Source organism: Podarcis vaucheri (genome assembly GCF_965113315.1).
Source record: "Podarcis vaucheri genome assembly, chromosome: 6".
NCBI lineage: Eukaryota > Metazoa > Chordata > Lepidosauria > Squamata > Lacertidae > Podarcis > Podarcis vaucheri.
The window spans coordinates 75,564,619-75,580,068 of record NC_138764.1 but is presented as its reverse complement, the minus strand read 5'-3'; the positions used below and the strand labels follow the sequence as shown (position 1 = coordinate 75,580,068).

At 40.8% G+C, this 15,450-nt stretch overlaps 1 protein-coding gene across 8 annotated transcripts in view; it reads right to left on the bottom strand.

Annotated features, from left to right (window-relative positions):
• CEP250 (centrosomal protein 250) overlaps positions 1-15,450 on the bottom strand; it is a 137,028-nt gene that overhangs the window by 26,636 nt on the left and 94,942 nt on the right. For 4 of the 8 annotated variants that reach the window (XM_082227473.1, XM_082227467.1, XM_082227474.1 and 1 more), the window contains exons 4-12: positions 7,449-7,631; positions 6,378-6,434; positions 5,718-5,800; positions 5,413-5,578; positions 4,659-4,765; positions 4,247-4,504; positions 3,389-3,485; positions 2,573-2,671; positions 1,930-2,082 (exon numbers count right to left, since the gene is read on the bottom strand). In XM_082227473.1, the coding sequence (XP_082083599.1) occupies positions 1,930-2,082; positions 2,573-2,671; positions 3,389-3,485; positions 4,247-4,504; positions 4,659-4,765; positions 5,413-5,578; positions 5,718-5,800; positions 6,378-6,434; positions 7,449-7,631 (1,203 nt within the window). Of the gene's footprint in view, positions 1-1,929; positions 2,083-2,572; positions 2,672-3,388; positions 3,486-4,246; positions 4,505-4,658; positions 4,766-5,412; positions 5,579-5,717; positions 5,801-6,377; positions 6,435-7,448; positions 7,632-8,630; positions 8,705-9,242; positions 9,262-9,293; positions 10,231-15,450 lie in introns of those variants that run through there. The other 4 variants (XM_082227471.1, XM_082227470.1, XM_082227468.1 and 1 more) reach the window with 4 other exon arrangements.

Below are 15,450 nucleotides of genomic sequence, written 5' to 3'. Positions count from 1 at the left end.
GACAAATTCCCAAATTCAACCTATTTGAAAGTAATTATATTTAAATTTTGGAAAGAGGTTAAGAAAGAGTTGGAGATAAAGAAAGTTTCATTCTCCCCCATGTTAGGTAGAATTTCACCAATTAAAATGAATATATTCCCTAGGATCCTGTTTTTATTCTGATCTAATCTGATTGTAAATAATCCAAGCTTCTTCAAAGAATGGAAAAAAAGATATTTCTAAATTCATATGACAGGAAGAAAAGCCAAGAATTAAACAAAAAATTCTGACAGATGCAAAAGAAAGAGGAAGCTTTGCCCTGCCAGACCTGCAATTGTATTACGGCAGCTTGTTTGAATTGGTTAAAAGAATGAATTGTATTGGGCAATGCAGACATTTTAGATTTAGTAGGCCATGGTTAAAATTTAGCTGGCATGCATATCTGGTATGGGAAGGCTAAAATTTATAAGAGTTTCATGAACCACATTCTTAGAAAGAATCTGTATAGAGTCTGGGAGAAATACAAAAATCTGCTGGAAATAAAAAATCCTTTATAGCTAACTCCCATTGAAGCAATTACAATTAAGAGAGTTAATATGGATGGACAATGGGCGACTTACAGGGAACTGCTGGATTTTACAGGGAGGGAACCCAAACTGAAACCAATGGAAAACTTAAGGAGCCAGGTTACGGATTGGCTACAATATCAACAGACACACAATATGTTTAAATTAGATTAAAAGAATGGATTTCTGGACCAAAGCTCACAATCTGAAAAAGAACTTTTACAAAATAAGGGTAAACGTCTGTCTAAAATGTGTAATTTTTATTAGAATGGGAAACAAAAGACGAGCTTATTAAAATTTCAATGACACAATGGGCAATAGATATAGGACACAATATAGATTTCAACCTCTGGGAGAAACTTCGGGAAAATGATCTGAAATTTATTGCATGTTACTCACTAAAAGAGAAGTATTTATAAATGATCCATAGATAGTGTTTAACTCCTGATAGGTTGGCCAAGATCAGATACGTATTGGAAAAGTAAAGAAGTGGAGGGAACCTTTTTTCATATGTGGTAGACATGTAAAAAGGTAAAAAGTTTATTGGGAAATGATTTATAATGAGTTGAAAAAAATGTTTAACATTATTTCCGCCCAAAAAACCAGAGTCCTTTTTATTGAGAATAACCCAGACAGAAATTCCAAGGTGTCATAAAAGGTTATTTATGTATGCGACAACTGTGGCCCATGTTCTGTTAGCCCAAAAATAGTAACTGAGCAAGATCCCAACAAAAGAGGATTGGCAACTTTAGTTGATTGAATATGCAGAATTTGCAGATTTAACATATAGAATAAGAGAGCAAGAACAACATATATTTAAATAAGAGTAGAAAACATTTATTGAATAAATGGAAAATAACTGTACACAGCTGAAAAACCTGGCATCATTAAGATAAATTCAACAGTGTAAATAATATTTGATTGATGTAAAAGAAGAAAACTGATCTAAATGGTTATGGTAAAATATGCAGGAATGTATGACATGTAAAATGAACCATGGAAGGAGAAGGAGGGAAATCATTGGGTATTTTAAAGTTTGCAAAATGCTTATTTTGAAATGTAAAACTGAAAACTTAATTAAAATTATAATAAAAAAATAAAAAGAGAAAGTTGTAAGATTGGACATAAACAGAATGCTCATGGGGAAAGCGAGTGATTAGAAAAGTGGAAAGAACAAATCACCAATGCAAGACCTGTCTGGGAAAGAAATGACTGTCAAAACCAGCTTGACGCAACTAGGAACACTTATTAGCAGGAAGAGGAAGAGGTTGAAATTTATAAGGCAGAGCATCAAAGGCAGAGAAAAGTGCTATACGAGGTGTGGAGTTTTACTACTGGTGATGTGATAGTCTTACTGGCAAGGGAACCTCTGAAGTTCTCTCACCTGCACTTCCTTGCTTCTCCTAGTCAGCACCTCACGCACCAGCAGGACAGCCCTATCTGGGTCACCAGGGTTCAACTGCAAGAAGCTACAAGGCTCAGCATAGTTCTCATCCTGTGGGGTGCCAATCCTTGCATCACTCTCATTGATTACTGCCTGAAATCCAAGACCAACGTTACTTTCTCAGTTCTGTACAATCAAAACACTGCACCTCGCTACCTATTTGTCTTTCACTTCTGCTGGAAAATAGTGATCCATTGCATTTTCAAGGATGGGAAATTATGATGATGGGGCAAAATACAACCCAGCAAAATGGCGGCAGCAAAATCTAGGATTACATAATCAGCCAAGGGAAATCAACTAATAATAATAGTAGTAGTAGTAGTAGTAGTAGTAGTATCAGGGCTTAATTTGTGTCAAGCCTTACCAGCGCTTAGTCCTCACAAAAGTTTTGAAATCAGTTTTTAAACACTGAAATACATGAACAAATGGAAGTGCCCCAAGCAGGTGCAAAATATGTAAAACCTGTGTTTAAAGTTTAGATCATATGTTTATACCACATCTGCTTTCATTAATTTTGTTTTTAAATACAGACATGGGAAATTCTACAGAAGCAACCATGAAGACAGATTCCAGTTAGGTCTACCTCAGTTATTTCTTTTATCACATGCTGAAGTGAAAGTATCTCTTCATGTGTATTATTGCTCAGTGATTGTTCATATTCTTTCCGCAAGCGATCAGCCTCCTAGAAAAAGAATAAGGGAGATTAAGAGGGAGCTACTGCCCACCTAGCAGTTCGAAAGCATGTCAAAGTGCAAGTAGATAAATAGGTACCGCTCCGGCGGGAAGGTAAATGGCGTTTCTGCGCGCTGCTCTGGTTCGCCAGAAGCGGCTTAGTCATGCTGGCCACATGACCCGGAAGCTGTACGCTGGCTCCCTCGGCCAACAAAGCGAGATGAGCGCCGCAACCCCAGAGTCATCCGCGACTGGACCTAATGGTCAAGGGTCCCTTTACCTTTACACCTTCTTCTAGAGGTGCAATTCCCTCAGATATAGCTCATATTTTAGAGCACAGGTTTAAGAAGAGTACAGAATGACAGCATCATATCAGTGGAGTGTCTCCAAATGCCTGCTACGTCACTAACCAGAACTAAGATGCCAAAGAAAATGCGTTTTTAAAAAGTCTGTCTATAGGCAAGTCCAGAAGAAAGAAGCAAAGCAGATTTCCTCAGAAACTTCAGATAACCTTTTTCCAGTTGTTGCATTCTATACTATAGAATCACTTGAGAACTGCAACCCTTCGCAACAACTCGCTCTTAGACACCTCTATTCTAAGTGCTGACAGTCTCTGCTATTAGATATATATACGGAATGAGCAGTTCCTCTTCATGTTTACAATAGGACAAAGGAACGTTTCTCCACAACAGCCACTGGATTATTTTTCAAACAGTTGCAAACATACCAGAATCTCCACAGTGTCTCTGAGAGTCTTCATTGACCTTTCCTTCTCCTCATTCTGTTTTTGAGACTGTTCAAGCAAGGCAGTCAACTCTATCACCCTTGGAAAAAGAAGAGAAGCATTTACAGCACACTAGGCTTTTCACTAATAATAATAAATTTTTATTTATATCCCGCCCTCCCCAGCCGAAGCCGGGCTCAGGGTGGCTAACACATTAGCACAGGGGTTGCCAATCCTGCACCTGTAAAAGTCTTCACTGGTGACCCTAGGCAGGGCCCACAGATTTTGAGCTTTCATTTTTTTAAAAAATGTAAATCTCCAACCACCTTAGGAAAAAAGTTATGAAGCAAATTGTGCAGCAACACATACTCCTATACAACTTCACATGCCCAAAGTTGCAGACACCAAACCACTTAGTCTATACTTCACAACTCATTTGACATCAACTATACTAGCTTAAAATATAGCCTTTGTCTTTTGTATCCTCTTCCTCACCCCCCCCTCACCCCCAGCTCAAGAATCACCGGTCAATATTTTTTTTAGAGACAAAACCACACTGGGTTGAATCCCTTCTCTGGATCAGTGACTGATCTCTGAGATTCTAGTACAGTGGTACCTTGGCTGTCGAACTTAATCCGTTCCAGGAGTCTGTTGAACTCCCAGAACCATTCGAAAACCAAAGTGTAGCTTCCGATTGGCTGCAGGAGCTTCTAGGTGGCCACTTTAAGAGAATACTAGATTCAACAGGCCTTTGGTCTGATTCAGCAGCACTGTTATGTCATTATGTCCCATCTGACTCTTTAAAAAATCTACAGTAAATGAGGACAGCAGCTAGTGGGGCCTTTTAAGGAGGTACTTTACCTGTTATGAAGGTCCTCCTTTGCTAATTCTCCTTTGACATGCAAACTCACAATTGCTTGTGCTTGCTGGTATATTTCCTTTTCCATATCCAACTTCTTGGGCCTGATATGAAGTTGCTGCTGTTGGGCCTGTCCCCTCAGGGTAAGTTTTTCAAAACTATTGGTATCCAAGAGCTGTGTGCCAGAACTTAAGTGTAAGCAACTGACAAGTATACAGCCAGAAAGTCTTGCTTGCTCAGCCTTTAGTTCAGACAGATCCCTGAAACAGAAACAAATAATACTATACTGTGGACAAAAAAAATTAAATTACAGATTTAAAGACGTGAAAAGCTAGAGTCAGTTTCCCTCCCCCTGTTAATCAGCTATTTTAGTTCAGCAAATGATTTCACATTCAACTGACAGAAAAACCTCACCTGTCAGTTGCTGTCTTCATTTCCACAAAATAACGGTGCAAGGTCACTACTTGCCGCCATATGCCAAAGAGACGATCATGTTCAGTCCGCATATAACTCTCAAAGAACTATATATGTAAAGACAACAGCAAGTCACAGCTTTATTTTCCCAGCCTAAAACAAAAACTGCTTTCTTTCAAAAATGCATATTTAATTATTGCCAGCAGCATTCAGAATCATGTTAAAGACTTTCAGAACCGACAAAACTGAGTCTCTTTAAACTGTTAAAAAATACATTTCTCTGAAATTTGAAAAAGCTTTTATTATATTGTTTAGGACTGATCAATTATTGAGAAGTCTGGAAAGAAGTCAAATGGTTGAGAAATACTTTTATAACCTAGAATGCATGGATCGTATAGGATAATCTCATAATGCACAGCATTTTCCACATCAATTAAAGATATGTTCAGATCTATACTGAATACAGGAGTTATTTTTTCTTCACGACACTACCTCTGAAAATCATTCACTGGGAACTGCATGTCTATAACTTACAGTATAAGTTACGTATATTAAATATGAAACAATTTCCGCAGTGTCTTGACTTCTAGAACAATGTACATCTGTACGCACCCTGAATTAATATTCTACTGTTTTCTTAATCCCAGCCAATGCCTGCCAAACCAGAAATGAGTATTTGTGCCTAGAATATAAGGTTAATCAATAAGGAAATCCACCTTCCCTACCCAGTATCTTATTAGTGACACATTCCTACCTCCCGCTCTTTATGCCATTCGCTCTCCTTGTGCTCTAGCTCATCTCTGGCCCTTGTCCAGTCAGCTATCAGCTTGCTGACATCCTCTCGGAGAGCCCCATTCACCTCATTGGCTTTGTCCAAGTGCTCACGGAGCAAGTTGTTCACCCCAGCCAAATTCTCACATCTGAAGCGTAGGAGAAAGGCAATGGATTAGCAAATCTCTATTGTAAAGGTCCCAATAAGATGAAATGATGGTGCTGCAGCTGTTGCACTGCTTTCCCCAAAAACCAGCTAAGATAAAGCTTCTGCAAAAGCTCACTCACCTCTGCTGCTCTTCTTCCAACTGGATCAGCGCTTTCTCTAGACTATGGTCCTCTTTACGATCCCACTGGTGTGGATGGGACCCCTTTGCAAAAAAGGCAGACAATTTAATCAAAACAACATCCATATTAAGTCTATTCCCTCACTTCAGGATCTCCTTGCTAACGTCCCATGAATCAATAAGCCAGTGAACAGCTGAGATGAGCACAACTTGAAGTGCATTTGTTTGCATTTTTAGGGTTTTTCTTGCTTAATGAAAGATGCTTAAGGGCCAAACAAGACACAGTGTCATTCACAACTTTAGTCCTTGTGTGGCTTATTTTTGAAAATAACTGGAGAAAATGGAACTATAATCACTTGGCCCCACTATTATCCTAGTGAGAATCCACCCCTTCACACACACCTGCTGTTCATAATAGAAGATTAGTCAAAGCTATGTCATAATTTGATTTCCTTGTTAGTTTCCATGTAAATAAGCATGCCCATTGTTTGTGACATTACAGCATATATTGAACTATGCTAATTTCTTTTAACAGTGATCACAAAAGGGAAGTAGACCACTTCAAGGAAAAATAGCAATAAACTTCCCACCAATTTCTCCAACACTTTGTTACCAATAGCAAAACCACAAAAAAATGGTACTCACATACTTTAAAACTTACCCTATTTGCTTCCAGACGCATTTCTAACTCCTTGCACCAATTACGATATTGCAGCACCTGCAATAAAACAGAAAAAGTTGGTATATTATTATTATTATTACCTCTTAGAGTGTAATTGCAGCAACACCCTTCATGAAATTCTAAGAGTTCTGAGTTTGTTCCAAGTTGTTTAGGGATGATTTTGTGCATTGCACATACATAAGTAAAGGTAAAGGGACCCCTGACCATTATGTCCAGTCGTGACCGACTCTGGGGTTGCGGCGCTCATCTTGTTTTATTGGCCGAGGGAGCCGGTGTACAGCTTCCAGGTCATGTGGCCAGCATATATATCACCATTTATATCAAATGGCAAATTAGCTGGTTATTGATGCATCAGCTAAACTTCCAGCAAGCACAGCAGAGTGCCTTTGAAGTAGTACAATGATGCTAATATTTACCAGTTGGCACAGCAGCTCATTGCTTCGGGGAGGAGGGGGCAGGGACGCGGACTTATAAAAAATATGGGGGGGGGGCTGGGAAAGCTCATGAATAATAAATAAGCTCATGAATATGCAAATAAAGTGGCGCCGCCTCCTCGTGAGCGAATAGGGGAGAGCGTGCTGCGCCTATTAATCAGCTCCAAAGGAAATTGGGTGGAGCTTTTGCTCGGGAGGGAGGGCAGGAGGCATGCAGGCAGCCCGACCCTGTGCATTTTGGGCTGGGGGAGGGGCGGCGATGGCGCTCTGCTGGAGGGGCGCCGGAGATTATTGGGGGGGCAGAGCCCCCCCAAACAAATTTTTGAGGGGGCTCAGGCCCCCTCAAGCCCCATGGAGTCGGCGCCTATGGGAGGGGGTACAGGTTTTCAGAAAGACAGAAAAACGGGGGATATCGCAAGTTTAGAACTGAGCAATTCGCCAAGTCAGGAAAAAGGTTCTATGCCCAAAATGCATATTTAGAAGAACAGCAGAAGGAAACTTGTTTTCAAGCAAGCACTTTATTCTTCATGTACCCTTCTTCCATCCACCAAGAGCTCTCTACTCAAAATTCATCATCTCCTTGTTTGAGATATCGCTAGAAATGTAATGGTTTTACCTTTGCCTGTAACTTTTGTACAAGTACTGCCTGCCTATGCTGTGCCTCCTGGGAATTCTGTAGTCTGTGTTGATAGGATGCCTGATTTTCCACCATCTGGTGATGTAGTGCCACTAGTTGCTCTTCTGGAAGTAAGTGAACTGTCTGTGTTTTCATACTGCTTGCTGCTTGGTCTCCTTCCATCTAAAGGTCAAAGCAGAAAGAAGCAAGACTGGTTTAATTAATCTAGCAAACAAGATGGCCCTGATGGCTCTACTTTCTCAAAAGGAAAAATGCACAAAGATGGGAAATAATTTGCTTTGTTTCCAACAGAAGAAGAAAAAATGTTGTTAGCTGGAAAGCCATTTCAACAGTCTTGTTGCAGGCTTCCATTCTGTATAAAGAATGAAAAAGCATTAGTTATGACATTTGTCAAGCCTAAATTCTGGCAAAAAGGAAAAAGAAAAGGTTTCTCTGGAATCCTAACCAGTTGAGAAAATGGTTCTTTGTATTTCCAGACAAGAATGCAGAGTTACACACATGAAACAAAGGTGACAGTTCAGCACTCCTAATCCTTATGGACGCAGCGAATGACAATTCTTGTAAATTTAGATATATATATTTCATCTAGCACATTTTGGTCAGTCCTTTTTGAGTCATATTTTATGAGAATGGGGATATTACCAAAAACACACAAACAAACCATAAAGCGGTGTGTTACAGAGTCAAGAAAAAGCAGGTGGAGATGCGAGAGACCAACCTCAAGCTGACATTTTAAAAAGTTTTAATATGATTGAGTAAAAGCAAAAATGTGACTAATAAATTTCAAATGGAAATCTTCCTTGCATCAACTGATCCAATACCTTTTTCTTACAAAGGAAGTGTGGTCGTATGTTTGTTTCTTTGTTTTCAAAAACAATTCCCGCTATGCTGCTTATTCTCAAGTAAATGCATCAGTCTGCATTTTTAGAAATCATAATTTCAATATAACATGTTATGGTTTGTCAATAATCTATGGTTTTGCACAACTCTGTCAATATTCTGAAACAAATTCCTACAGTCCATTCTGTATAGCAGCAAATCACAACATGCAGGATTGTCACATGTGCACTTGGAATAAGTACGAATTCCAACACAGAACTAAATCTATGCAAGAATTCCATGTGTGAAAAGCACAAATAAATATAAATTCTCTTTTCTCACCACTTGTCCTTGATAAGATAACTATCCATCTCAACTTTACGGTGGATAACATTATACATCCTAGCCATGTTAGTCTGTGGAAGCAAAAAACAACTTTTTTTGTCTTGTGGCACTTACAAACTTATCAAGACCCAAGCTTTCATGGCGCAGAGTCCATAACCTATTCCCCTGTGCATTTATTTGAAAGTATAATGGATTTCCAGGCGTTTTACTTGCTGGAAATTGCATAGAAATGCATCCCTGATACTTTCCCTAACCTAATGCACCTCAAGACTATTTACAACAATCTTGTAATGCAGATTGGCACTATCTCATGCCTGCTTACTCAAAAACAAGTTCCGTTGAATCCAATGGGGCTTTACTTGCAAGTGCTTAGGATTTTAACCTTAGGACTTTTGAGTTTGCAACGACAGTAAGCAGCCACATATATCTGCACGAGTTTTGAGGCGGTTGTGGGTCGGGGGTTCCTCTATTAATGGCAGATTCTTCCAATCCAGAGTCCGGGAAGATCGCAAGCTGCAGCTTCCCTTTCTGCAAACGGGTTGGGCGCGGAGGCGGAGCGAGGTGATGGCACTCCGTTATAATTGTCAATAGCAGCACGTTATCCCTCACCTGTTCTGCCCTGCCTAGTATGTAACAGCAAGCAAGCCTCCCCGCCCTCACCTGAGCACGCCTCAACGTGCACCTGGGATGCTCACCTCCCCAGAGATGGTGAAACTTCCTTTCCGCGGCCGCCTGCAGGCTTTCGTGGGCGGGGAAAGGGGGCCGCCGGAGTCCTATTACATTTCTTCTCTCCGCTCCGGCAACGGAAACCCGCCTGCTCGCTCACTTAGTGGCAGCGGCCAAGCGACTCGTTTGTGCCGCCCCGCTTTTCCACAGTTAAGAGACTCTTGGCTGCCCGGGCGTATGAGGGCGCACGTTCCCCTTGTGAGCCGGGGAACAACGGGACTGTCTAGGCCTGGTACATTATCCCCACAGGCAGGATAGGCCTAGTGCGAAGCTCCGACTCCCAGTAGCCAATGCCGCCGGCAGGAAAGGCGGGGAGGGGGGGGAGCGGAATAGCGCGAGGCAATAGCAGTGGCTTTTCGAAAGTGCGAGCTGCGCGATTATTTCCTGAACGACGAGGCTAGGCCTCTCACGGCAACCCCTCCAGCGAAACACAAGCACCCTTGGCGGTTGTGGAGCGCTTGCCGTCTGGACCCTCGGATCTCGCCTTCTCGCCGCCGCCTGTTCACGTACACAGCGCCCCGAAGGCCGTCCAGGCCGCGTGGGGAAGTCTGGGCAAGTGCTGACCCCGCTGTTCGCAGTTTGGGGCACATAAGCGTCTGGTTCGTCCCGAGGGACAGCTCACTCCTATGCGGAGTTGGGCTCTTAAGCCCACAGAAGCTCTCCATAGGATAGGCTAGAAACCTGTGCTCAAAATACAGAGGGGTTCTCTTTAACGTTGTTTACTTATTCTTTACCGAATTACTATTAGTATATATTTATTTATGTCCCACCTTTTCCCCAACATGAGGCAGTTAAAACAATTTAACATATTTAAAACATGTAAAACAATCACATATGCTCCCAGATAATACCTTTAAGGTTGCTAAAATCTAAGTCAGCACACAGGTGTTCATATGAACCCTTCTTGTGAATCATACTACTTAAGCACAGAATTTGGTATATATGAAGAATTCAGCACCTGAGAATCTCCAGTTTCATGTTGTGTTTTAAAGAAGTACCATTAAAAACTTGATTGTGCCAAAGGTTCAAAATGTATGAACACTGTTGAAATTTCAAAGCTGAGCAGTTCTTTACTCGACCAACAGGCCTTGCCTTTCAGCATCCATATCTTAATTGCCATCTTAGTGCCTCTACAGTTGACCAGACTTCAGACATGGCAAAGCCTAAACCTGTTGACCGGCAGACAACTTTATTTCAACTGAACTTCTTTCCAAATAAATACAGTAGTGGTATCAGCCTCTCATTCACTGCAAACAGTTTCTGTCAGGCTCCAAAGACTTCTTCCATCATACAGTGGTACCTTGGTTTACAACCATAATCCGTTCCGGAGGTCTGGTTGTAAACCAAAACAGGTTGTAACCCAAGGCATACTTTTGCCAATGGGGCCTCCCCCCAAAAAATGGTTGTAATAAAAAAAGGGTTGTAATCCAAAAAAAGGGACACACACTTCCGGGTCTGACATGGTTGTAATCCAAAATGGTTGTAATCCAAAGCGGTTGCAAACCAAGATACTACTGTATTAATTTTCCCTGAAAAGTCTTCCTTAAAAATGTAAAATTTCTTCTGCCACACATCTGTCCTACTACATAAGTACTATCTGTGTTTTGCCCTGCTGAAATTATGAATCCATTCCTTTAGATTTTTTTGGAACTCTTGTTTTTTCATATGAAGCATTTAAAAAAACCTATTAAAATATAATTTCTCAAGTTAGTACTGATTTCAGAAGAAAAACCACATGGAACTGATCAGGAAAATATTCGGATAATGTTAACTTTGGCTCAAAGATGTAGAAGATTGTTGCATGTGCTTCAGATCTAGCATAAATTCTGTTGGATACACTCGTGATTTCTGTAGACTGGTTGCAGCTTGTTTCTATAACGTTCTGGCGCTGCTGCAGACAAGCAAATCACATGATTCTGTCTCCAAGTTTCCATGCCTTGGATTATTGTACTCAGCCACTTGCTTCTTCAGATTCTTATGCTTCTGTTTGCATTAAGACACTAATGTTATTGATTTATAAGCCCAAGAGGCTGGAGACCTTGGACTCTGCTTTCCAATTATTAGAAATGTCATTTGTTATACACTGCCAACAGCAACATCTGGTTTCTATTATTTAAAGGGACAGAAATTATTGGTAACCTTTTTTGTGAATGCCAAAGAAGCCCACAGTATCCATGCCCCTTAGAGGCCCCTTTCTTCCTCAGGTCTCTTGTAACAACTCACAGAAGCTGTCAGTATCCATACTGTACCCTTGAGGGGCCTCCACTATGAGAGCACATTTTAGAAAATGTATTTGCAGCCTTTTGGTTCCTTGGTCATAAAGGGCTACCTCTCAACTATGGCAAAAAACTCACATCAGTGGCTACTTCAGCAGGTGTTCCCAGTAGCTGGGGAGCATGAAACCCAAGTTGTAGTTCTTTAGAATCCTGCAGAGAACTTTTTCTTAGCTTTATTACAAAGCAGAGAGTGTGACGTTCTAGTGCTGTACAACTTATTATTTCCTTCCAAAGAAGATGGTTGGCCATATGTCTTTTTGTGACGGCTTAAACTATATCATATGGTGGCTTCCTAGGTTAGCAAAGGGATTTTTCTCTCTGAAACTAGCTAAACATAAGGTCTGAAGAGCAGTGATTTGTAGATAGGAACCATTTTTTAAAACTGCTCCCTCCGGAGTACTGTTGCAGTCTGAGTACATTGCCTGCATATATTTGCTAAGCCTCTTGACACTGAAACACACTATTCTTTCTTCACTTTTCTGTTTACTTTAGTGAAGCTCAAGCCCTGCCATAGCTAAGGTTACGCCAGGATATTCCATATAGTGAGACATTCTAAAAGTTTGCAATCATTCTTGGGCGCCATAGCCTGCTGTGGCATATATTTGGCATACATCTAGGCAGTCCCTCGGCCTCCACTTTCTGCTTGTACAATTTATGGACAGCTCCTATCATGAAGAGTTTCTGTCCGTATAGCTAATAAACTGAAGGTTTTGCTGTAACAGCACTAAATAGCTCTAATGAGACTTATTCCCACTTAATGGGTGGAATTGGCCTGGTTGCCCAGGAACAAGCTTTTGTGCTGGAGATAGCCAGGGGGGAAATTTAATGGCTACAGTTTTGTACCCAAGCACTGGATCAGAAAGCACACAGCCTCTGAAACGAAGAAGGGGGAAACAGAGCATGGAAATTGTTTCAAATTGCACAGCTAGGTAGGTGGAAAAAATGAGCGAGGTACCTACCAGTAATACCATGGACATATAATAAGAATTTGTTATGCTACCATAGAATGCTTCCAGACACATTTATTGTGGGATCAGTGCACCTCATGCATGCAAGTTTTGTGTTGTTGTTTTTTTGGTATGTTTGTTTGTTTTTGCAGTAGCCACATCATTGGCATCAAAACACCAGCCCATATTTTCCCCTCTAGATTTACTCTTCCCACAGAAAATCCAGTCAAGACAAATTCGTTGCCTGTTTACAACATCTCAACAACCCATTTGCAGATTAAGACTCCGACTGGAAACATACATAGTCAATTCCCTCAGCACAATGAGGAGGATAGTTGGTGTGCTGGAGTGAGAATGGCAAAAATCCAGCAGATTGAATGCTGGGAAACTAACAACTGGGTTGACAATTGTAAAGTACTCATGAGAGATCCTAGGGTTTGGGATGGCCTCTAGCAAGCAGTCCAAAAGTCTTAACTGGAGGAGATTAGACTGAAGAGCTTATCCACACTGAAGCAATATGTGGATTTGCACCAGCCTGTCTCCCCATTAATATGGAGACATCCCCATCCCAATGTTTTGCCACTTTAAATGTTTTTTATCCTGGCCATTTCAAACTTTCCAAGTATTAAAAAGCCCTGCATTTAAAGGGGGCAGGGTCCAGGGTCCAGGCCAACACTAGGATGAGGGGTATGTCCTCATATAATAGTAGAATCCCTTAGGCCTCATCCTCTACAGGTGGGGAACCTGCAGCCCTCGAAAGGTTGCCAAACTACAACCCCTACCATTCCTGACCATTGGCTGATGGAGTCCAACAAGATCTGGAGGCCACAGGTTTTCCATTCCTGTTCCACTTAAACCAATCCTAAGTGCACATACTTCCCATTACCCTTGTCTCCATCTTCCTCTCCTTCCTCTGTACCCTCTGCCTGTGTCTGACTTTATAAGTCTCTTGAGCCCAAGCAAGTCCACATTGTTCAACTGAAAATATAGTAAGTTTTCATATTAAAATCTGGTAAAATGAGGAGATTGGGAAATGCCTTGCCTTGGGGAGTCAGGATAACTGTATATACCCTACTCTAGGCTTTTCTTGCTCATCACCAGTGCTCAAAATTCGCCAGGCACTAGATGCATTTTGCAGCTGGCTATCGGCTACTTGTGACCATGTGAAGATGCCCGGGTGTCCGAATGGTGCCTGACATCTCCACCATCTGGAGGTGCGTGCCTGGGGATCCTTGGATCTTGACTGTTTCCACACACTAGCAACATATCCTGTATGTTCTATTCTATTCTTTATATTTTATTTGCACAATCAGAATGAATGTTAGGAATCAAAAAGTAATTGAAAAAGATGACTTTTGAGCCTTCTGGCATAAAAATGGCAACTAGGCATTCCATTTTGATGACTGTAACCCTGGTTTAAGGAGCTATTTGGTGCCTAGCTTATATATCTGAGTTTCTAACACTGCACCTCACGTGTTCTTTGTCAAACTGCTGAAATTCCCTGTGCTTTAACTTCTAAAGAACTGCTCAGTCCCCAAACAGCTGCGTCAGCATAAAAAACTATAGCGCTCATTAGTGGTTTGAGGACTGCAATCTCTATTTGTACAATGGAGATCATGCTGCTTGCTCAGGCTATTAGAGCACAGTTAGTAAGAAAATTAATGTTTGAAGTAGTACTTTCTTTAAACATTTCTGCTTCTGGTCATGGTCAAAACCAACTGTTGGCAGGAAAAAAATGGTTTAAGGATCAAATGACACCCTCAACCCCAATTAACACCTCCTTTATTTTTTATTTTCTCTGAGCTGGTTGGGCTCATTCCTTTTTCTAATAGAAACAAGTCACCTTTCTGACATATACAGAAGAAATCTTGTAATTATTCTGAATTTAAAAACTTGACTACATGTGACAAACTGTGGTATTCCTGCAGCAACTGGGAGACTTAACAGCAAAGTCTGTAGTGCCAAGGTGCATCAGTACCTTTTGCCATCCTAATAATAGCTTTAGAGGGCAATTTTGTTTGGAGTTGGGATGGCATAGTGGAGAAGGGTTAACCCTCTCCAGCCTGCTTCCCCAATCAAATCAGTAATCCACCAGCTCCGCTTTGAATTTTGTTTTGTTTTTTGCCTGACTTGGAGCGACACACACATTTTTTGTTTTGTTTTGTGCCTTAAGGTTAATGGAAGATCCAGGACTTATTCACACTGCAGTTTATTTTTTTAAAAAAATATTTTTAAAGAACAGTTTTAACAACATAAATAGAAAAAGTGAAGAAGAAAAAGGTCTACTATATTATTACAAGAGTTAACAATAATATATATACAGGGTGATTCATCATGAAGTATACAGTTTCCATTCATAGTAAATGGAAACTGTATACTTCATTATGAATCACCCTGTATATATGCCTTAGATAAGTATATATGGATTGTAATTGTTAACACACTGAAATTTAATGGGAATTTGAAGCTGTTTGTGTCTCTGTATTTTTGTCTGGCAAATGACATCCTCCTCATTCAAATGGTACCCTGCTCTCCTCCCTGCCCCCCATTCGGATTTTCCTGATATGCCAGTCATCTGACAAGGGAATAAGATCCAATATAAAATCCCATGTGACCCAACTGTGAAGGCATTGAAGCACATTGTGTACATTGCATGGGCAAGTTTGTTTACATACATGGTGACATTTCACTGTGTGCCATCTATTGCCACACTTCTTCCATTTTGTTTTCATTTTGGAGCGACGCACACTTTTTTTTTACTTCGCTGCTTTTTTGCGCAAATTTGGTAACTAAAAAAACCTATAATTTTATCTTGAATTAAGATAAATGATATCTGTGCACATGCCTACAGTGGACCACAGGTTTCTG